General features: G+C 38.6%; 1 protein-coding gene across 1 annotated transcript; it reads right to left on the minus strand.

The window, feature by feature from the left end:
• Nucleotides 1–228: 228 nt before the first annotated feature.
• Nucleotides 229–23,663, minus strand: sema3ab (sema domain, immunoglobulin domain (Ig), short basic domain, secreted, (semaphorin) 3Ab). The gene is made up of 17 exons (XM_040025554.1): nucleotides 22,865–23,663; nucleotides 14,619–14,779; nucleotides 14,114–14,176; nucleotides 12,093–12,212; nucleotides 11,181–11,271; nucleotides 10,282–10,401; nucleotides 9,417–9,559; nucleotides 8,169–8,283; nucleotides 8,003–8,072; nucleotides 7,742–7,886; nucleotides 7,415–7,634; nucleotides 7,198–7,289; nucleotides 7,052–7,093; nucleotides 6,434–6,591; nucleotides 4,943–5,010; nucleotides 4,072–4,217; nucleotides 229–3,111 (listed from the first exon to the last, which is right to left on the minus strand). Exons 1-17 carry the CDS (start codon nucleotides 22,980–22,982, stop codon nucleotides 2,584–2,586), a joined length of 2,400 nt encoding a protein of 799 aa, XP_039881488.1. The 5' UTR covers nucleotides 22,983–23,663; the 3' UTR covers nucleotides 229–2,583.
• Nucleotides 23,664–24,497: the final 834 nt, after the last annotated feature.

Genomic DNA, 24,497 nt, shown 5'->3' on the forward strand with positions numbered 1-24,497 from the left:
CCACCAGAGGGCGGTAGTACAACACACTTAATATTTTGTGGCAGGCTACGCTGTCACACCCTCCATGGGTGAGTTTTGGTAACTTGTTTTTTCTCCTCATCATTTTTTTCTTTTTATAATTTTTGTCTGAATTGCATATGTCGAAAGTCCAAGTTGAAATGTTTGCAGCTCATGTCGGCATGCAAATACAACAGCTAGGCTTCAGTTAGAGACTGTAGGGGTCTAATGTTTTATTCACAGCACATCACCCATCAAGGTTTTAATATCAACTTACAGTAACTCTACTGCCTGAGGCACACAAGAGTACACAGCTTCACTTTTTCAATACACACCATAAGAGGCACTTGGGCTGTCTTTTTAAGCAACATTGATTTTTAATATCTCTTATGTTAATTGCTTCAGCTATAAATCATTAATTAGTCAGTTTTGTATGTACCATACAGCAGTTCTTGTCTGCACAGAGAAAAGACAAGCACACCATTAAATGAATCCCAATATTAAGGATACGTTACATGAGGGAATAAAAGTTTTCCTCATTACTATGCAGATGTACCAAAAAGGTATTTCAAGATCTAATCCGATCATCTACACTACACGAGCTCGCTATATACCATGCAAGCAGCAGGGCATAGTATATTAAAACAGATTTAATGAAGCTAGCATTTTATGAAAAGACATTTATTAGATCAGTAGAATACATCACCATCACCATCATCATGCCAAAAAGCAGCAAGAGCAGCATTTCATTTCCTCAGAGCCACTCCATGTGCACTACAGGTCCCCCACATTTTCTCTTTATAATCATGATCTTATCATATATGCACATTCACAACTGGTGTTTAACTTGATTTGTGAGCCTCACATTTCTTGAGGCTGGCCCCAGCTGTTTCTCATCTTCCTCTGTCTTGGCTTCCAAAAGCAGATGAAGCTCACAAACACACAATGTTATCTGGCATACTAATGTGCTGCAGAGTTGAACTGGTTACTGTTGTTCACTGGTCTGTGGCCATTTCAATCCATAGAGATTATGTTTAGTTCTTGTTTTATATCAAGTATACAATTTAGAGTCCTAACAGAAATAGTATGTACAGCTTTCAAATAATAACTACCGTCCACTAGATAAGCAAACAATTGAACTCTACAACATCAGACTGGTTATCAATGCCATAGTAAAACAGCAACACTACAATAGCACTGACATGCACTAGCACATACTGTCATATTTCTCAAACATATACCATAGTATTTATATTTACATGGTGTTCACAGCTACATTCCAGGTTTGTGTTTGCGTGGATATCGTTTAACATCATATTCAGAAAAAAGACTGTCACTGCTCTGTGAAGAATATGGATATGAGTCAATAAAAGGGAAAAATAAAAGTATAGATACTGGCTTATTGCTCAGTACATTTGATATGTAATGCATTTGACACTGAACAAAACTTGTGATACTGTACTTCCAGTCCTACTGCAGACAATACAGTTATTTGATTAGATTGGTCCTGCAAATCAACTTAATCAAACCAAATATTAACCTCCAAGAAGCCTCCTGCACATGAAAAAAAAGGAAACACACAATGTACAGAACCGTTTATCAATAAATACACAAGTAAAGGAGACAAAGTGTACACAAGGTATAATTAAATAAATATGGAAGAACTCAGAATGAGATTTGGCATACTGAAACGATAGAGTTGGCAGCCATCCATATACTGTGAACTGACACTTAACTTTAAATGTTGAGGCTAGAAGGAATCTGATAACTACAAAAAAACCAAAAACACAACAGAACAAGTCTTTGTTTTGGAAGATTATCTAGGGGTAGGACACAGACATGTACAAAACCTCCTTGTTTACAACAGCTTTTGACAGATATTTTTTTAAAAATAAATTTCTACACGGGAAAGCAACATGAAGCAACTTGATAACTACAAGCATTCCCTTTCAGATGAGCAGATGTTACAGAATACAGTATTTACACATTTTAGTTACTTAATTAGGTTGTTTTTTTTTTTTAATGAATGATAAATGCTCCTCTGGATTTCTTGCAGTGATCGGGCATCGTGTCCTTTTGATGAGCTTCATGTTGTTGTTGTTGTTGTTGTTGTTGATGATGAGTCTTTTAATTTTCAAGACTTTATTCGTATAATCTCAGCTACTTTTGTTTCGTATTTCTGCAGCAGAAATTATCGGGTGTTTATCCGCACTGACAGTTAAAAGCATACCATGTAACTGCCACTGTCAGATCCACCTCCACAAGAGTCTTTAGGGTGGATATGTCACTCTGCAGTATTCAGACCGCATGAGCCAACTACGATAACATGCTCCAATGGTCTTGCGTGATACAACATCCTGATTCCTGCAGTCCTCCATACTGGTGAACTGTAAACATGGCTTCCCACACACAGAACACTCCAGCTGACACTTCAGGGTAGTATCTACTTTTTGAGGTTTAACTTTTCTAGTTCCATTCTTTGTGGAAGAAATCTGTGTCTCAGAACAGAGGATAAAAACAGGATGAGTTTACTGAATGAGAACTGAGTGTGGTTAAAAGTCTGTGCTAACAGTCAAGGTTTGTAAGTCACACACTGCGGGGAGCCCTCTCCAGTTCATGGGTCCTGCGGTTGCGACCCTTTTGCCTCTCTTGCAGGTGTTTCCACTTGGCTGCCAGCCCTTGAGCATGCATGTGGTTGCGAGGACTCATCGCAGTCTTCTGCTGCTGTTGCTGATGTAGTTGCACTTTCTGTACCAAGTGAGATTTTTGCCTCTTGTGCTTCCTCTCCCGTTTCCAAACTTGCTCGCAGAACTCGTCCACACTATTTAGAGTTGGGTGATTGACCAAAGAGAGGAAGTCCCTGTACCACAGCCTTTGATTGGGAGTTTCTCTAGAAGAGGAAAATTCATGGGCAGGGGCACTAGCTGCTTCTTCATCACGATGCAGAAGATCTTCCAGACGCTCCGTGTCAATGACTTCTAAGTTAACTTTTAGAACTGTCTGCATGAAGCCGTGTTCCACTGCCTGGCACAGATAAATGCCTGAATCCTTCTTGTTAAGTGCGCGAATCAGGAGGCCCTGCTCGGTGTGGATAAAGCGCTCCTCTGATTTAATCTAAAGAGTGAAAGAATCAGTGATGAGAGAGGCAGAGTGAAGGACAAAGAGAAAAAAGACAGAAAAAATGCATTCAGAATCTGAAATCTATTATCATATTATACTGTCCAAAAAATCAACTATAGTATATGATTAAAAAATAAAAAATAAAAAAAAAAGGTAGGCGACAGGTAGGTGATTCAAGGACAACCTGAGATAATAAGAAATATAACAGATACAGGTACTTCTACACCAGCGCACTGCATGATTGCAATTATGCAATTAACATTCAACAATGGTCTAGTTTGGCAGTATGTATTAAAATGCTGAGCAGGCCCAGTTGATTCTGAATTTGTATCAAGATATCAAATAGATGTAGATACAATGTAAGTGATTTTGGAAAATAATTAGTTACTACGACATGGAGGGCTGGAGCCTCAGTCAGAAATTGCAGTAGATTTTTTGATAACCATAAAGCATTTCTGTAGGTGCAAAGTATTTGCAAAACGGTCAATACCTGCATCAGTTTTTGGGGTTTTTTTGGTTTGTTTTTTACAGTATAATAGGTTTTGGGGAAAATGCACATGGAGTATAGATTTGAGAAATCATCTGTGATGAAAAGGAATGAGTCCTTTACTATACAGTGACTATATGGTAAGTAGAGTTAACATCAAAACACCAAATACATTTTAAGAGAAGGATGTTCCATCCCTTTAACGTTCCAGTAGCCAAGGAATACCAGCACTGATTTGACAGCATATGGTAGTTCAGTACTTTACTGAGTACTTAGATACTCAGTCTGGTTGTTTTATTGGGGTTTTTTTTGTCACCTGTATTATGTGTTACCTAACGCAGTGTCTCTTTCTTTTCTTTATTTACTTTCTATCAAGACAGACTGTATCCGAGTCAAACTGATCCAGATGCAGTCTGAATCTATTTTTCTGAAATGAAACACATTATGTGTGCTGTGATGAAGCCCACCTCTTGTTTGTGGTCATCCGTTGTGGATTGATACTGCCAGTATGTCGTAGCTCTCTGGGACTTTGGACTACACTCCAGGAAAGTGCTGCTGTTCTCCACACCGTACACAGTTTTATCCTGGAGGGTTGACTGCCCACTTAACTCATCTGGGAAAGAAATGAATTTTGTTTAGGTATTGCAGGTTTTGGCTATGTGATTTATTTACAGACAATAAGTTAGAAATATTAACTGAAGGTTATTCAGTTACTGACATTCACAAAATGTTCTCCTTTCTCATCATGCTCAGTCACAAACAGCATATAAAGAGGCAGCAACAACAACAATGACATTTACTAGTCAATATCTGGGTTGTACATACAATTAAATATATACGCCACAATTTTTATTAAGGTTTTTTTGTAGTGTCTGGTTAAACCTTGTCAACTTGGAAGCTTTTGCTAACATTTTCTTCTTTTGTCTATTTCAATTAAAGAAAGATGTATAATTAAGATAGTGAGTAAGTATAGTAGACCAGTCCTGCTTTTGGACTAAGTACAATTACAGTGCATTAGACTGAAGGGTTTGGCAACAGAAAGCAGACTTGGAGGATTCTTTAATGTGTTAATTACAAGCTTCACGTCAACTGACCTTAATCTTTAAACCACCAGAAAACACATAAAAGACGTAGATACGACACCACACACATTCAACTCTACTATCTTCTCCACCCTTTTTGATCAGGTCAGGAAAGGCCAGTGTCATTTAAATCTGAAATACTTTGATTATAATTTGCTTTAGCACATTCTTTTGGATATTGAAATGTTATTGTCTACATTACAACATAAAATCTTAATTGAATGATATAAAACATATACATATATCAAAAAAATACCATGGTGTTGCAGATCTGAGCACTGTGTGAGTGGGTCTCCATTCCTGATATCTTGCCTCCTTGTTCTCCTGCAAAAACAAACAGACAAAATTTTTTTATACACAGACACATATATATATATAAACATTTTCCCAGGTCAAAAGAAGCAATGATTGCATGGGTGTGCTAAAGAAAATAGGTGTTCAGTCACTTTGTATGTGTGTGTGTGCATCTGAATGAGATTTGCAGAGATTTACAGCTGTACTGGTGGCCAACACAAACAAATAAGCATCATTCAGCTTAAAGCTTAGCAGGAAAGCTTTAATTATAGGGTGTGTGACATAGGAATTCAAATTAATAAATCTTTCTAGCCTGTCATCTCTGTCGGTTTCACATGGAAAAGAGATAGAGTTTCATGTTTATTGTCAAGCATTACCATGAGAATATTTCAACCAACAACAATTTAAGCAACTATGGAGACACCAAAGCAAACCGAAAAATAATTCACCTTTGTTTCCTCATGTTCCAACTCAAAGTTTTTATATTGGTGCTTAAAAAATATTAGAGTCGAATATAACACAGGATGGAGCTAGCATTTAAATCAATAAGCCCCATGAAGCTATGAGTGGGCGGCTGCACAAAAAGCACAACCACACAAGCGCACATCAATCAGTCCACGTCTACTACAGCATAACCAAACCACCACCGAACCTACCTCACCCCTGGTTCACCCAGGCAGCCTCCAGACATCACTGACACTGGCTCTCATTTGCAGTCAACACATGAGGCAGTTTATATTTCTAGTTTTCTGCTAGAAACAGGATCCTGTACCTTCAGGGGATTTTGGCAAATACGCAAAGCCTGCACTAAAAGTGCACCCTAGCTCTAGTGCTGAATTGCGGCTACGTCCTCAGTCTATTCACATAATCAAGTTTTACCTCAAAGAAGTATAGACCATAGATTTAACCAACACAATTTATTAAACAATCATGATTAAAACCCTAACAGGACAACACTTGTGTTTTAAAAAAGCAAGTTGCTCTAATAAAATATGCTGTATTTATGTACATGCATGACAATATATAAAATGTTGTATGTGAATTGTGCTGTTGGAGTATCATTTCCATTGGGGTGAAAGTCAAGCAGGCCATTTACCAATCGGAAGGTCGTGAATGGATTCCTTGGCCACTCCAGTCTGCCTATTGAAGCATCCTTGGACCAGATACTGAACCCCGAGTGCCCCTGATGCATACATGTGACTGTGTATGTAAATGTTAAACAAAGCTCTTAAGTATGGAAAAGAGTGTGTGTGATTGGGTGGATGAGGCTAGTAAAAAGCACTTTGAGTTCCCAGTTAGAGTACAAAAGTGCTATATAAGTACCAGTCCAGGCCATTGTAGGCAAACCTAAACTTGCTCTGTGTCTTACAGCTCTGATTAGCTGCAACGTAAAAGATCTCAAGCAGCTTCAACACACTGGCAACATGTTAAGTATGACTGTGAAATTCACTACCTCTTAGCCATGGGAAAGTATCTGGAGCATTCTGTGCCATCCCATGCACAATAAGGGTCTCTTGCCAAGCAGCATTCAGCACAAGCCTTCCCATAAACCTCACAACGATGCAGAGGCATCTGCGAGACCCCGATGTCTGAACCCAGGTAGAGTTGTTGCTGTAAACAGAAAAATATCAAATATTTGTTATTTTATGTCTTAGGAGCTTTAGTTTAGCTACTAAGTCTGGGTGGGCAGTGTGGTTTCATTAACTACTTTTGGCTCAGATGTTGTTTCTCAATAAAGCAAGAAAAGAAAGATAGATACATTTTACTACAATTATCAATTATCCTGCTCATTTTGTCTCATCCTGCAATTTCAGTTGACAACCCAACTGTTGCGACAAACCCAACAATCAAGATTTTTCTGTGGCAACGTGCTGCTGTTTAAATTGCGCAGACAAGCATGTCTTTGTTCTGTCTTTTTACCCTGAAGCAAGATGTGTCACCAATAAGAGAACGCTTTCTCAGGACGGTTTTTCAGACACACTTATATAAACAAGAGTCACTTGTTTGTCATGAATGTCTACAATATGACAGCTGTGTAAAGTTTAATCATAAGCAGTACTTTAGTCTCTACCTGTTTTGTAGATAGTTCCATAGCTGTAATGGCTGCAGGCTCCTGTAAAATATAATAAAACAAAAATAATTAAAAACAAACAACAGATCTTTCTGATTTGATATTCTCCAAAATGAAATAATATGGGTGATGGGAAAATAGCCTACTCTGAAAACGGTCATTTCTTCTAATAGGACTTCCTCTAAGTCATGCCAGGAGCCTCTGGGGATGGACACCACTTTCAGAATTGTTCCCGCATCTAGGATATAATGAAAGTACACATTTTAGGTTAATACTGCTTTGTAGTTCCAAGCGATTCCTTACTACAGTATGATAATGTTTAGTTATAAATTACATAAACTTTATACTTTTTATTTGTTTTACCTGTGCCTATGAACATAACATCGTAAAGGCCATCTTCTGCCTCGACTTTGTCCACCACTATCTGGGTGAACTGGTAGTCCACATCTGTTTTGACTATGATTGGTCGATTATTAATGGGGTAGACAGGGTTGAACATGGCTGGATGGCTTCTGGCAAACTGCACAACTTCATCGGGGAGGTCCTTTGTTGTGTCAAATCCACCAAATGTCTTGCTCGGGCACTGTGGGGGCAAATAAAGGTAACAGTGTCTGTTACATTGTTGGTTATAAAGAAGCAAGAACTCACAAGCTTCAGTACATCCTCTTGTAAAGAGGATATTGTACTCACTGTGCCAGGTCGTGGATAGGGAACACGTCCCTGGAAGGGCACCCACTGATAGCTGGGCCCATCTCTGTGGGCGTACGGACCCAGGAACACTCTTCTGATGTCTGTCATGCTGTACATACACACAGCTGAACCTTTGAAGATGTTGCTAATAGAAGAAAGAATGAGACAGAAAAACACATGTAATTTTGAAGTTACAAATCATGTATTAAATGGACATGAACTACTAAAAACCATTTAACTACTTCAAATGAGCCGCAGTACCTGGAAGTAGTGAATACTGCATATACAACTGGGCTCTTGGGATCTTTTGTGCTCATGAGAAAAACATCCTCTGAAAGCCAAAAGAAAAGGCAAGACGTAAAAAGACATTGTGCGAATATTTCAAATTAAGGAAATAATATGTGGAAGTTTGGGAGCGATCACTTACGTAATTCATCAAAGTGTGTGTCTATTCCATTATTCCCGGGCACAGAGCAAATAAGTCGAGCTTTCAAGAAGGTTGTCCATTTATTTACCAGACTCCTGTGACCTCCCAGGTCATTCTGTTGGACATGGCAAAATTTTTTATTGTCTATGCTTAGTGATACTGTCATTTTCACTTTTTTAACACTGTTTAAAGCATACTAAAGACACAATACTAGCATTCATGTTATTATTATTATCATATTTAGTCTCTCTATTTCCTATTTTTTATTCAGTGAATGCACAGTAAACTCTCTGTACAAAATAAACTACCAAAAAAATTCTATAACATATTAAACAAGTCTAATAAGCATCCATGTTTGGGTTTTTTAAATGTATTTCTATATTTATATGTATATTTTTATATATATTTTTGTGAATAATGCAATTCTAGATGCTGTACAAAAAGAGGACAGCACATATTGAACTGTTTGTTCCAGTGCACTTCTTAATAATATGCATCTCTGTGCCTTACAGGGTAGTGTTTGTCTTCATGAACATAGCACAAAAACACAGACGCACAAAGCTCTGGCTCATAAAAATGGATTTCACTTTGTGTTGATTTATGACAGTAAATTATAGTGTATCCAAGACATGCATATGCTGGAGTTAATACCCCATTTTACATAATGGATGGCTTGTCTTGTGTTGAAGATAGCAGATTCTTGACATTCTAGATAATCAGGCAGTCATGAAGGAGGCATGATGTGCAGCTAAACAGGGGTTTGAGGCTTACATCGCTCACTGATCTGCAGTAAGCTTACTGAATTCCTGCTAAATGAATAAGAAATGGATTTCGGCTGTGAAATTTGATACGAGGCCAGTTCTTTAACATAACCATCCCCTGGAGCTAAAGGCCCAATAAGTGCCAAAGCTTGGCATTAGGATAACAGTGCTGCCATTGATGGTGTGTTTGCCTCTCAGGTTCTGGCGACATTTGACATTTCTCTCAGGTTTCTGTCTTCCGGGGCAGTTGTACCACGCAAAACAAAGCCCACTCTTCTCCAGGCTAAAAATAATCACAGATAACAGCTCCTGAAAGCTACCATTATGAAAGCCACTCAGACACCCGTCAAGTGTTTTTTCCAGATACAGGAGCTATTTCACATAATGCTGGTGTGAACGTGTGTGTGCCTTTGTCTCTCTGCTATTGTGTATATTGGGATTTTCCTTTGTAAAGGCCATCCTGCATGTCCTCTGTGTGCGTGCGTACTTTGCAGAGCTGTCCGACGCGAGCATGTGTGGCCTTTCCAGTATGCTCTCCGTCTATAGCATTTTCTCTGAAGAACAGGTAGATTTTGTCATCTTCTGGGTTGTCACTCTCTGAAATAAGATGAATGCCTAAAAACCTAGGATCTGCAAGCGACAAAGACACACACAAAGTCAATGTTAGTTTTTGTGTTTCTTAATCTGGAAAAAACTGCTCTGTATCTAGTTTTAAACCAAGTGCTAGATACTGTGTGAGAGTTTAAAGATGCTGTGAAATAGCAGACATGTACTCAGGGACTTCCCTCTATAGAGCCTGAAAGGCAATAACAACACTTAATATTAAATTTCACAACTCCACTGGAGACAGGCCAGCTAAATGAATTATGTGCTTCTCGTTCTTTGTCTGGACTGCAATATTTTGAGCCATGAGCAGACAAGCTGCAGCACCTTAGCTGAAGCAGAATATGATGAATTGGAATAATATTAACTGGTGAAAAACAGTAAGTAAAACCTACATTTGAAAACTTGAGGTATGCCATTCCATCAACAGAGATGATAGTTCCGGTTATTATAGGTATTTCTTGTATATTTTTCTATATTTTTCTTATATATTAGCACTCAGGGTAGTTTAATTTAAAGTTGTTTTAAGGTCAAACCCCTTTTTTTGTAGTACCAAACTGTGATAAATGTAAATCAGGTGATGATACATTGAGATCCATGTCCACGAGGAGATCAGTGACGAACTCTGATCATATCTATTGGAAGCTGAGCTCAAACAAAAACACAACTGGGATCAAAGAGTCAGCTTGCAAAATTAAAAACAAGAAAAGTACTGTATAATCAGAAGGGATTTTCCTCATCTCTCTCACCATTTAACCATCGGGAGTCATGCTGCTCTGTTCTGATTGGGTGATGCTTTCCAAGAGTGCGAAAGATGGCAAAGTCCCGCCCCATGAAATCAGCTGATGTTCCTGCATACAGTTCTCCATCTGAGATTAAGAGGAATAAACTGAGTTAGCTTAGTAATGCCAGATGAGTAAACAATCTTTAGGGATTTTTCCCCAATGATGAAGGCATAAAAGTCTGAGGGATTGTACAGGGGCTTAGCAGTATAGATAAACTTGGAGTCCTGAGAGAAAACAGACAGTGACAGATGTGATGAACATCAGGAGTGTGAAATTGACATTAACACCGTAGGCAGGGCTAAGAAGGGAGGAGAGAGAAGGATGAATGAATAGGTCAGAGGAGGAGGGACAGGACAGAGGTGTGAGATAGGAGGAGTACATAATAAAGCTGGTGAGAAAGGAAAGAGAAAAGGGAGCAGGGATTAGGGGTGATGGGCTGGAAAATGGCCATCTGCTAGGTTAAACACTCAGATGTAATGCAATGTGACTGGCAATGATTGGAGTAAGAGAGAAAAGGCATGCTCACATAGTTCACTTGCCAAAAAAATGAGATTCTATGCAAAGAAAAAACTCAAGAAAGTGTCACTGACCCCACACCCACCACTTAAATGATGTATAGTCACGGTGAAAAGAAGTTTACAATCGTGCCAATGAGGGGTTCCCAGTGCTTAAATACAAAGCTGGTCCACTTATAATGAATGAGAAGAATGCCTGTGTTCTGTTATTTGCTTTTACTTTGCACCCTATATATCTGCTGCAATGACAGAGCAAACCAGTGGGTGTATCTTAACTTACTTGTTTTTATATGACCTCACTCTAACACACACAGACAGACAGCGCAGGGTATCCGCTCTTAAACTCACCAATTAGCATGGATGCAGTGAGCAGCTTGGGATCATAGGGACTCTTCCCACGGCCATTTTCCACGTGGGGCTCAAGTCTGAAAACACTGTCCTGTACATAGTTGAACAGACAAGCACAGAACCTTCAGTATATCATCAAGTATCAGCTTTTGGAAAAAGTCGTTTCCGTTTAAGTGAAAGTTTTCTGGGAAAGTCATTTTGCTGTCAGCATTTCACAACTTCCAGAACGGCAAAGCTAGAGAGACCACAGGATGGTATTTATGTTTTTTTTTGTTTTTTGTTTTTTAGTCCAAACTATTTTGGAAATATTGCGACACGATGCAAAGGTTGTTTTTGACAAATACTCGTGTGATAACGTTAGACACTGTAGATATAATATATAATATAAATGTTAGTCATTATGTAAAATAGGTGCAGTTTAAAATATTGAAGCATTTTGAAATTTTTACAGAACGAGTATTAAAACAATAAATTTCATTTCTCTCTAACTCTGTGACACCAAAGGACGCCCTACAGAGGAATTTCATATTTTGTTCATGATTTCTACACACGAGATAGATGGATTTCCTGCATCTAATTATCTGTAAATAGCTGTTTAATGAATTGGAAATTCACATCAGTCAGACTCAGTGACATTTGGAGGAGAAAAGAGCGCATTAGACTGATGCACTGGAAATTCGTCAGACTATGAAACCCTGCGTTTCCACCTCATTTTGCTGAATGAAAACCACTTTTTATGCACTTATATAATCATCTGTTAGAAAGACAATTCTCTAACCCTCATGGCCACTGAGAGCTTTAAATACTTATACTTGATATGTCAGGAAACTCAGCTTTTATATTCTAAGGGATTATGTGTTTGATAGAAATTGGAACTGGAAACTTCAATGGAGGTGTAGAGTGTGCCTGTACCTCTGATTTCTTGCCCACGTCCAGGTAGGAGCACACAGGGTGGAAGGCTCCTGTCCCACACACATAGACATGGGTCTGGTTGAATGGCTGCAGCACCTTCACAAAATTTGAGCATTCTCTCTGATGTAGCAAAGACAGAAAACAGTAAAATTATTATTTTTTAAAGTGTCATTCAGAACAGAGTGTCATTCAGAAAAATCCAGTGCCTGCATAAAAAAGACTGGAGACAAAAACAGAGCAAAGCTTAAAGTAATCTGCTGTATTTCCCGAGAGAGTGACCCATAAACCCTGCCAGTGTGCCGAGTAATAAATCTGGAAATAAAATTAAGAGCCCACTAAACACTGTCATCTGATTCTGTTTTTTTTTATTACATACTGAACTCAAAAGTCGAAGAAAACAGCGTGTGTGTGTTGTTGTGTTGCACAACTGTATATGAAATATTGCATTGCTCTGCAGCCATATGCCACATTTCCTCGTGTTCTTGCAGCACACGCCTGAGCGAGCCTGACCTCAAATAAAGCTGAATGTGTCACCACATTTTCACAACAGAAAATGTAAAAAAAAAAAGAATACTGCCATGAATTATGCATGACTAAGTTATCTGGTTATACTAGGTCACGAGCAGGAAGCAGCACAGTTTTTTCTATGACCCTGACTGACCTGACATTCGCTGTGATAAACTCGTAACACTTGTGCTTTTTAACTTGTACTTATCTGTCACACACATCAGACCTTCCTGCTTCTCATTGACTCTCCGTTTCATCTTGTTTGTTTTGATTGCATTAAATAAGATTAGTGAACAGACTCTTCATCTCCCATTAATTCTTACTCTCCTCCAACTATATAACACAGCGACCACCCCTCAGGATACCCTATATATCCATGACATAATGTTTATAGAATAAAATAACACAAAAGACTTTAGTACACTTCAAATCAGCCACACAGAAGGGCTGATGATCACTGGTACAGCTGATACACATCCAGCATTTCCATGATTTTACATTCCAGCCTTTTGCTTCAGGGCCCATTTAGAGATAAAATTCATAACATAGCTTACAGAGAGCAGGGGCACAAAGTTTCACCACATCACAAAAGCTATTCTAAAACTGCACTTGGCCAGACATAGAGAAATGTGATTTTTGACTTGCCAAAGCTCTGAAAGGGGTACAGAGTTAAAAAAAAAAAAAAAAAAAAAGGCCCTGAATGTAAATGCCAGAACAACTTGGATTTGTTTAAGACCAGCTTTAGTTGGGAGCAAAATTTTAGAAAGTATTTTCATCCAGAGAACTCTATAATCTAAAATTATGAAATGTTGTGTTTTATCCACAACTATGCTACTGTAGGTTTCAATATATGAATAATGTGATTTATTGTATTGTTTCTGTGGTTTTGTATGTGTTAGTTTAAAAAAAAAACAGTCCCACAGAAATTATATTAGTAATGTAATGGGATTGGGTGACACTAGTTTGTCTTATTTAAATTTGGCAAATTAGTAGTCTTTCAGCTTCAAAGGCCTCCCTTGAGGTTAGTCTGTCAAATATTAAAGCAGAAACAGAGAAAAAACAAAGCCCAATAACACTGGAACACTACTGTCTGTGATCCCTGAATATATGGAAGTAGTTATTAATAACAAAGAAATGTTATACCTAAAAGTACGTTTTTATAGGCTAAAACAGGCCTTTTAAGGAGGAGAGAAATTATTATGGTCTCAAATATGGCTCTGAGATTATTATCAGATCTATAGCGAGTCTTTGAGTTGTCCATATAACATATTGTCAACAAACTGCTATAAACAAACTGAAAAAAAGAAAAAAAATCTCATATAATCTATGATTAAAATGCCATATAAAAAAAGCTCATATAACCCCGGTGTAACTCCAAGGGTGATTTGCTTTGAGACCTGCAGAACTGCACATTTTTCATCGTATGAGAGAACAAAGACATTTGAAAAAATTAGTGGGAGTAGAGGGGCAAACCGCTGACACCCACTTAAAAGGTGGATGGTTTTAGCTCTTACCGAGAGATCTTTTCCTGCCCACTTGCATTCATCTCTTCTGGTGGAAGAAGCTGGCCAAGGGATCTGCAACATAAACACAGTTCCTGCACATGTTAGAAAAGAATTACCCCCACACAAAATCAATTTTACAGAGTCAGTCGAAAGAGGAACAGCTTGTGTGCATGGATGTGTATATATGAGAGTTGAAGGGGTCACATCGCGATTTGTTATCCACTTTGTTTCGGTTTATTCTATTATTCATCCAGGTGTGCAGAGAGCAGCTTACATGCCTGGCACAGTGTGTGATCGTGTGCAACAGCCCTGCTCTGAAATATTCATGAGGCACTTTTCGGTAGAAACAGAAAAGAGATTCCCAAGACACCTGCGCCCCTGCCTGGCACTCTGGATGGAGATGCACGGATACGAGCGAGGTAATAAGTCGGTCAGAAACAGCAAACACACATGGAGTCTGTCGCAGAATGCATGAAACCAGTCATGCAGTCTATAAATTATAGGCTTCAGCTACCTGTGCAAACTCTTTGCTGATATTGAGAAGATTAAAAGAGAAGATGTGGTCCTTGGCTCCAACTACTAGTCTTCCTTTCTCCTCATCCAACAGGAAGGTGTGGTAAGCCGAGCTGTTGGGTAGGCCTTCAAATGTCACAAGGTTGTTAGACTCCAACATGTCTGCAAAGAAAAAATGGAAAGAAAAGCAGGAATCAGCATAAAATATTCATCGAAATAAAGGGTTTATGGATTTGTGTTGCATGAAAGTCAAATCTAATTCTCCAGATCAGGATATTTTTCTGAAATTCTATTACATTTTCAGTATCTTTTTGCTTGACCACTTGCATGTCTTTCCATATCTTAAAATCTTGCTGCTATACCTCTATTCCCCACAGCTACACTGAGCCAATTTAATCAACTGATATTGAGTTGTTTGTGCTTGTATCACCTAAGAATGCTGTTTCCATTTTTATCAACCCCTTTTTTTCACTTCTTTATATGTTTTGATTTTTTACATAAATGTTATTGCTTCCCCTTTTCCTTCACAAATTGCTCTCATAACTAGAGACTATACAGCTTGGCCTAGCTGACAGATAGTTTAGAGCCTTTGCCAAGCCAAATTGAACTCGGCAGGTAAAGCCAAATCTGGGAGCCAATAATCAGACAGTCTGCGCTGAGAAGTGACCTTCACCAAAGCAGCCAAGCAGAACTTTGTACACTCAGAGTGGAAAACTGTGGAGCATTTATAATGTCATATTACTCTGCTAATATTTCATAAACCAAACTGCAAGACTACTCTAAACCACATAAACTATTAGCAGACTTTATTACAGGCTACAGCTCACGTTTTGGACCTTAATGCAATGGTCTGCCAAGTCTAGCAGCGACATTTGGTTTCCCAGCAGAAAGCCAGACTTGACACAAACACTGAGGATCTAATTACTGTAACGACCTCTAAAGGTGGCACTATGACTGTAGTATTGTAACACCTTTTGTGTAATCTGTGTAGATACACACACAAACACATGCACATATTAATTCTTTCTCCTTCTCACATTTTGTTCTCACCAACAAAGTCCAACCACACCATGGCCCCCCTCCCATTGACCACCTACACAAAAGGACAGAGAGTTATGGGAGCAGAGGAGAAATGGTGCCTTCCTCTCTCACTCTCTCTTGCTTTCTCATCCTCGGTGAGGCAAACAACAAAAAACTCTCATGAATGCTTTAGCAGGGAGAATGCCCCTTCTCTTAAGTGTGTCAGAACCCAAGAGAGTGAGAAGACACAAGCTAGAGGGAAACTGGTACGAGAAGAAAAACATCAAAGAATAGAGGGCATTACACTAAATGCTTTTAGGGTGTTTTTCTCAATCATAAATTCTAATTTTATTAAGATTTTTTAGGTTAAAACCTACATGGTCATGAATATTGTGCTATGGAATCTATACATTATTTACCATTCACCTAGTCCAAGGCTGCATGGGTTCGTACAGTATGAAGTGTAAATTTAATGGAAACATTACCATATGTGTATATGTCTGAGATATTTGCCTAAATGCAAATTCAATCAATATTTTGTATCACAAAAGAAGCCAGATGGCTGACATTAAGGGGGTTTGGAGGGGTGGATTTATGGGTATACTCTTGATAGGGGGGCAACAATATCTACATCACAGGAAAAATAGATTGGTTTGACAAACTGACCGACAAACCTGTCCAGGCCGTACCCCAGTTGGGATAGGCTATCCACCAACATGTGCTGGATAAGTAGAAGAAAATGAATGGACGAATGGTTTGAAGAATTTAAAATAGTATTAAAAGGTGCTGAAAGACATCTGTGAAAAAGAAATGCTACAAACAGACAATCCAGTTGCCTGTTACATGAAGACTTACTTGTCCTTATGTGATTTTGGTTTATGTATCATGGCATTTTTATAAACATGTGCCTAATTCACACACACACACACATGGACGCGCACATGCACACACATGCAAATAACAGTACTCATTGGATGGTAATACAAATAGACTGACACCCTGTCATTATCACTGTCTCTGTAATTTAGTTTGTTTCCTGTTCCTTAATGCAAACTGTGAGAAATTTGGAAAAATCATAAATAATAATAAACTAATCTTTCACTCCACTCCCCACTCCACAGTCTTATTAAAAAAAATCTAACCTTGATCTAACAGTCCCATGAGTTTCCATTAAATTATAGAGAACAGATATTTTCTGGTGCATAACCAACTGAATCTAAACCCAAATGACACAAAGCTTTAATACAAACCACTGTGTTCAACCTACAGTCATAATTATTTGTTAAATAAATGCTTTTTGTTGCAGTTTGTGAAACATATCTTTGTAAATCATTTGTTTTCTGTTGCAAGATTGATCTAGTTGAATTTTATTGAACATATTATTTTGAAATATTAGACATTTATTTCATAAACACAGTTGGAAAGAAGACTAAAGTCATAAAAAAGTACAGTCGAGCCCGCTCTGTAACCATGGTGAGCAACCATTAGCTGATCAACTGTAAACTCTGCACTGCACAATAACATCTGCCTGCTACCTCTGACCCTTTTTTACCTGTACCGTGGACACATTCGTGTGGGGGATGACAAAGACAAAGTCAAACCAGAAGATGAAGACTTATTCTAGTTCTCAAAGTAAAAAAAGCACAAAAGGATGTCTGTGTTATTTGTCATTAATAATTAGCAGTAGCAGTAGGAAAACTACTCTTCACTTTTCCCTAAACCACATCACTGTTTGACAGCAAGGGGAATGGCATCACAATATCCACCCACCAGATACATACAGACACCCACACGCACACATCTTTGGTTTGTGGAAATTGTCTATGGGAGTCGTGTCCATGGCAACAGACCATTCAACAGAGACTACAGCTAAGTTATTAAAAGCTAATCATCCAGAGACAGATACTCTGTGGGTATTGTGTGTGGATCTGTGTGTGTATGTATGTTTATAGAGCATACTGTGCTGTGTGTTATTGGAAAGAAAAATGTGTTTACGAGCCACACCGGAGGTAGTAGCCTATACATGTCTGAACTGGTGTCCCCTCAGGTCAAATTTATGTATACATTAAACGGCACTTAAACGGGTTTTGTTTTGTTTTTTGGTTTATTTTTGTTTTTTAATTCTTTCCTGTTTAGAGTTTGATACTGTGCTATACAAAAACATGTTTGGATGCAGAACAATAGAACAGCAGAGAGAAAGAGACAGACATGCAAAAAGGAGAATCAGAATCAGAATACTTTATTGATCCCTGGGGGAAATTATTTAGAATGTGTGGCCTATTAGAGATTTTATGTTACAACTGACAGATAGATTAGTTAAAAAAAAAATAACAAATTTCTTGTTTCTCCAGCAGTTTTCTACTTCCTCCTGCTCTCTCTTTTTCTTCCTTAACATTGCTTGGTAAAAGACAAATGTACTAACTATTCTCTTCTGGGTCAGGGACGGGGAGTGCAAAAGAATGAGTTAGGGAACTGGAAAGCAAGCAAGTAACAGACAAAGACACAAAGGGAGAGCGAGAGATGGAATAGATGCAAAAAATCAACAGTCCCATGTGAGACTGATAAAAATAAACTCTTTTACCCTACATTCTGTCCATCTTTCTCAACTGGAGGGCACGTAGAGTGTTATCTAAGTGCTTCCTAAGAAAAATACACTTCTTAATAATAACCCACACATGGCAGCATAACGCACTGATGTTTGGCCCCGGTTCAGTAGCTTCACTGATGTTCCTTACTCGCACGACTTGTTGTATTGTTGTACACTGTCAAATCCCAACATATCATATACACTCTCCAGGTGTATACAGTTACTGATTCACCTATGCCCAAGGGTAAAAAAAACAAAGCTTCAGTCAAGAAATTTGCTCAGTGTCAAGCAGAAATGAAGGCAGACACTTAGTCTTGCTTTATTGTTGTTGGCTGAAAGAAAAATGGTTTTGAACTTTTTCTTTTTTTGCCAATGAAGTTATTTATCAAACTTGACAAGACTGATTTCTTCAGAGCTGAACAAAATCAAATGTAGTAATATGTTGTTTTTGTAGTTAGAACAAAATTAAATTTAAACATTCAAGTAAACATGAAAACAAATGCAATTCTGTAGAATTTAGCATATTGTAGAAAAAAGAACATAATTTTAGTTTAATCCGATATTTTCAAATCCGACCTGGGTCACTTTCGTATGTGGTATTGAATCCGATACATATCTGATGTTTTAGAAAGCGACTGCTGTTTGAATGGTCAGGTCGCATTAAATCTATCTTTTACGTCACTGTCACAACACAGACGCCAATTATCAGCGCTGGAGAACTGCCCGAGAAGACATCGCGAACGCTTCCTGGCCTTCCAGTGAAACTGTTAGGAAGACAACGTTGGAGAAAAGTGAACATTTTATTTGTACTGTATAATCTGAAGATTCTGACAGAAATCTGCAACTATCCTTTGAAGCACTGCTCCTCTCTAAAACAGCAATAATGATAATTATTAGGCCATATGTAAATAACAAAATAACTTTATAACTTAAAGCAAAATTGGGAAACGTAAAGTCCGAAACAAGTCTTTATATTAAGGGCCATCAGTCAAACAATATTGTTTGGTGTTGGTCTAAACAGAGCGCGTTGTGTGTGACGTCTTCTTTTGCGCATGCGGGCCACTTTGAGGGTTCACACTAGAGCGCGTTTGCTGTCGCATTTTATTTGTAGTGTGAACAAGCAGACAAAAAAATCGGATTTGATCAAAAAATCGGAATTGAGCATTAAGACCTGCAGTGTGAACGTAGCCTAAATTACCTGCCCAACATGTCTTGAAGTTCTCCAGAGGCCTGGGAATGAACTAATCATTTGATTCAGGTGTGTTGACACAGGGTGAAATCAAAAACCTGCAGGACACCGGCACTCGAGGCCTGGAGTTGCTTACCCCTGGTCTAGCTGATAAATGATTTAGTTTTGGAACTGCATCCAGAAATATTGATTAAACAGAATTAGCAGCCACTAAACTGATTCTGTGACTCCCTTCATATCACTGGAATACTAAAACCCAAGCTCTTCCTCTTAGTCCATTTTGGTTTCTGAGACTTTCAACACATGCCCAGTAAACTGAACGAATGGCTTGTCTTGGTCACCCAATTTGAGTTTTCTGCATGTTTTCTGTATATACAATTTAGAAATAAAAGGACCCCAAATTAGTAAAACATCAGCAACTTCAGACACTCCATGTTCATACTGATAATTCCACACCCTTTTAAGATGGTAGTTACTTTGTAGCTCTATATGTCACCACAGACACATGTAAGTCAGTAGACACAGGGAATTTTGCAAGCAGACATCTTCCAAGTGAATCTTTCAGATATAGATTAAGTTAACTGAAACAACTATTGTTTTGAAAGGACTTGGAGAAACGAATTAAAAAATTTTTTTTAATGAACACTGCAGAATAAATCATCCAAATCCAGTTAGAACAGAATACTGAGAACATTCAACTGAATGTATGGGATACCTTCCATGGCCATTCAAGGCCAGTCAGAGTTTATATTGTACACACCCCAAGAAACCCAACTCCACTCCGAAGATTCTTAACATGCTTATGGATTAAAGGCCTTTAGGAGAACTTCTCCATTCTCCAACTCTGATTAAAAGTCACACCACAGTGAAAACAAGAAAAACACCATTTGAAAAAAAAACCAGATGAAGTATGAATGCTGAAGAGATATTTTGTGGTTAGTGAAACTAAATGGTTTCTAGTGTAGCATCATTTTTCAGTTCTTTGCTCCTTTTCTTTCTTGTTATCCAAAGCAGGACTTTGTTGTGCTCCTCTGAATGCATTTGCCTGTACGTGTGGCTGCAGATATGTGTATGTGCTTTTGTTCAAGCCGTTGGCTCAGCTAAAGAAAGGGGTGGACAGGTCGGGGGGGAAAAAAGAGTACTTTTGGCAGAACACCCACATTCTATAAAACTCAAGTACCTTCTTTTTTTCTTTCCCTGGACAGTAAACAACATGTGCTCTGCTGCTTGTGACCCATAAACTTGAGAGCCATATGTTTAATCCCTAAAGGGCCCATTTACCCAGAGGGTGTGAATCGATCTAACATCAATTCATGCCAAAGTATAACATATGTAAAACATTCATGGTGCTTTATGGTGTTGCCGGCACTGTAGGTCCATGGCCTTCTACGCCTACTTCTTCATCATCAACTAGTCACTTAGTTGTTGATACAGTTGGACCTCAGCTCATGTTTAGGTAGCCATGGGGTACCACTGTTATCTTTCCCCTGCTCCATTGCCCTTGTGCCCCTGAACCCTTGCTTTTAAAGATCTGTTGTAAGTTTCAGCAATGTGTATATGTGTGTGTCTGTGTGTGTGTGTGTCTTGGGGTGGGGGTGGGTGGTAGGAATTGGTAGGTGTGTCTCAGAGTAATTAACTTTGTCCACTGGGGGGTTCATACTGTGGTGGGCCAAGCTGCTGTATAGCTACACCATTCCAAGATAAAACTTTCATTCTACATTCAAATGAATGAAGTCTGCAAGAAATCCCAAAACACGTGCCAATGTGAGACCTGCATAATCAGATGCATCTAATTTGACCATAAACAGATTCACCCCTTGTTCCCAGAGACCTGTAGGGGTCAGGTTTTCTTCACCTCACAGAGCAGTATCTCACTGATCTGACACTGCTTCCTCAGGACTGGACAACTTCTCAGACTGTTTAGGCAGGTACTGCTCTTTAATCACCACAGTGAACAATCTGATTTCCTCCACGAGTAAATGTACTTCACCTACACAGGGGTAATACATAATTTATATTATGGCATACATTATTCATAATTCAATAATCCCATGTCACTTGCCTAATGGGACCTACAGTGGATAATGTTTAAATTTTTTCTGCAGTATTACAGGAGCAATGTTTCAACCACAGTGCAAGCATGAAAATGATACCTGCTCACTCTCCTATTATTAAGCGCATGCTAAGCACTAAATACAAAAGATAAAGCACTGACTCCTCATATGGGAGAGGTGCAAAATCCAAATTAGTACTAATAGAAATAATAATTATAGAGGTGACTGCAAAAAACAAGCTTGCCAGACTGCTACCTGAGGATCTAACTTGAAATAGAGATATCACCACATGGGCGTGTTACACCAGTCTGACAGCATGCGGTTTTAAATGACTGATACCCTCACAGGTATCATTTGCTATCTACAGATGGTCATGCATTTATGTGCGCAAGTGAGCGAGCATCGTTGCATGTGTGTGCATGTGTGTGCATGTGTGTGTTTATGTATGTGCATACTTGTGTGTATAATTATGGATCCCCCAGTGCTGAGCGAGAAACATTTCTCTTTGGGAGAGCCATCTGCTGAAACAGACCTGCACCATTCATCCTTAGTATAATTGCCATGCAGGAGAGAATTGAGTGGAAAAATGACATTTAGGAAAAAAAGAAGCAAGAGAAGGATAGATGAAGCTCAGTTGCAGGGGAGCCCATATCTGGCACTACTTTTATTTCAAAACTGACAACAGCAGTTGATCAAAACAAGGACAGAGAGGCAGAAAGAGAGAATGCATTCTCTAATAACCAGTTCATTTACGCATGTGCATTAGACTTGAGGACTTTTACTAACAAGCTGGCAAAGTTACCTTACCTAATTTTATTAAACTGTTTTCTTCGCTGGATTTATATCATATAATATGTTTTATACTCATTCCTATTTGTTAGTCTCAGCTGATTACTGAGTCAAGACAGAAATATTTTTAATGGTGCAAAAGCTTTCCATGACAACACCAGAGTTTCCTGGCTACAGGTAAATTAAACATAATTGGATATAAAAAACTCCAAATAGTATGAATGCAGGTCTGTAAAAAGACTGAAACCATATAAAACAAATATGCACAACCCTCTTAAAAGCCAGAGCCTAAACCTGATAAGTCGTAAAGTTTACAACCTTGTAAAGAATTTATGTACTTGTTGTTTAATTTATATATATAGCATTTTCAGAAGTAATCATAACTAAAGCCTCATACAGACATCTAGGGACTCACAGTTACTGAAACTTTCTATAGACACTGCCTTTTTTCAGTCACTTAACCAGCACACTATACGTGCTGAAAGGATTTGAACCTGCGTAAGAAGGAGGTAAGAGTCTAAGACATAAGATCTACCTCAGACAAAATATTTAAGGGCAAATCACTTAAAATAATAACATTTGAAGACAATAAAAACTCACAAACGCACCTTTATAGGAGAGTTTTAGCCGGGGGACGTTGTTCTTGGTCTGCTGGGCTCCGCTGCCCCCCGTATTGAGCAAAGCCACCCCACACAGCAGCATAATGCTGCCCCAGAAAAAGCCCATGATCCTGGGGCTATAGGGGCCAGAGAGTCCTTTAAATACCAAACTCCAGTGCCGAAAGTCTCAGATCTGGTTTAACTTCTGGTAAGAAGAAGAAAAAAATTGTTTTCCAATAATTGTGAAAAAATGCTGACGGGTCAGTCCAGGCTGGTTCCCGGCAGGTCTCGTTCACTGCCAGATCCAAAACCCTTTCCTATTCCAGGGGTCAAAAGACAAAATTAGAGTCCAGCTCAGACCTGCAAAGCAGAGTTGGGGGTTATGGGTCAGTGTTACTGCAAGTGAGCTTCCCACACCGATAAGTCAATGCTAAAGTTAACCAAAGTAGGCACACACTAAATGCTAGGAAGAGCAAGCAGGTATGACTGCCATACTTTTCTGCCCTGGTACCTGACCAGTATGTAACCCAGTGAAAACAGCCATCTGCATTATCTACCTCTACAGCTACCTTTAGCTAAAAAAAAGAAAAACAGTTCCACTTTGTTTCAACTGTTAAGGCTGTCTGCCGGATAATCATAATCTTTAGTGGCTTTCTCTTTTCCTGTCCACTATGATCCTGTCTGCCACTCTACCTAAGACTCCTCTAAACTAGTTCAGCCCCACTCAGCGCAGCTCTGCCCTGTCCCCACAGCACAAGGCACACAGTGCAACTGAGAACAGCTGAGGCAGACAGCGCAGAGTGAGCGAGAGACAGCGAGAGAGGGAGTGAGAGAGAGAGAGGAGAGAGATTGAGAAATAAGGGGAGCGTGGTGTAGGCGGGAGAAAGTGAAGAAAGCATGAGAGAAATGAAAACTGTGAGTTGGATAGTAGAGAAAAGGTTAGGGCAAGCCAAGAGGTTATGAAGAGTGAGAAAATAGCAAAACACAGCTGATTATTACAGTGCAGTGTTTTGAGCAAACTGCTTTGTGAGAATTTTTTTAAATGATTTTTTATGCTTTGTTCATTTTTAACTGCTGTATTTTTATACAGATAAGACTTTTAGATTAGAATAATATGGCATCTTCAACACCTTACAAAAATAAGCCCTGGTTCAATACAGGTGAGCGCAAAACTGTTTGTAGATCTATTACCCTTTTGGTCAAACATGGCATTATTTATGCCCAAACTCACATTTTAGGTAATCCCTACCTCTTTTTATTTTACTTATATTGTCTTTTGCAAAAGGTCTGTACTTATATTTTTACAGTTATCACTCATGGATGTATGAATAAGTTGTTGTTGTTTTTTTGTTTGTTTCTTTTGTATAAATCAACCAAACCCTCTTGCGTTGTTCTTGCTATCTTTCTCTGAGAATCTACAACATGTTAAAAAGCATTCGTTCATTTTATAATCAGTTTCGCAGGCAGCCAGTTGTATAATACACTTTTACATACTTATATCCTCTTTACTTTGTGATTTACATCACAGAAGAAAACCACCTACATCATTTAACTGGATCATTTGTAATATGTAACATCATCAGCTTCATTTGAATCAGATGATTCAGTCTGATGATGATGATCTGATTAGTGATGAAGATGT

The sequence above is a fragment of the Simochromis diagramma genome, unplaced genomic scaffold (genome assembly GCF_900408965.1).
Source record: "Simochromis diagramma unplaced genomic scaffold, fSimDia1.1 OVJJ01000293.1, whole genome shotgun sequence".
Classification (NCBI taxonomy): domain Eukaryota; kingdom Metazoa; phylum Chordata; class Actinopteri; order Cichliformes; family Cichlidae; genus Simochromis; species Simochromis diagramma.

What these genes read in the sequence shown, in the direction of transcription:
- sema3ab (XM_040025554.1), bottom strand. Translation starts at nt 22,982, where the DNA reads ATGGGCTTTTTCTGGGGCAGCATTATGCTGCTGTGTGGGGTGGCTTTG. An exon ending in TCAGCAAAGAGTTTGCACAG is followed by an intron (nt 14,177 to 14,618) that starts GTAGCTGAAGCC and finishes TTTATGTTGCAG; the next exon opens with ATCCCTTGGCCAGCTTCTTC. An exon ending in TGTTATGTTCATAGGCACAG is followed by an intron (nt 7,290 to 7,414) that starts GTAAAACAAATA and finishes ATTATATCCTAG; the next exon opens with ATGCGGGAACAATTCTGAAA.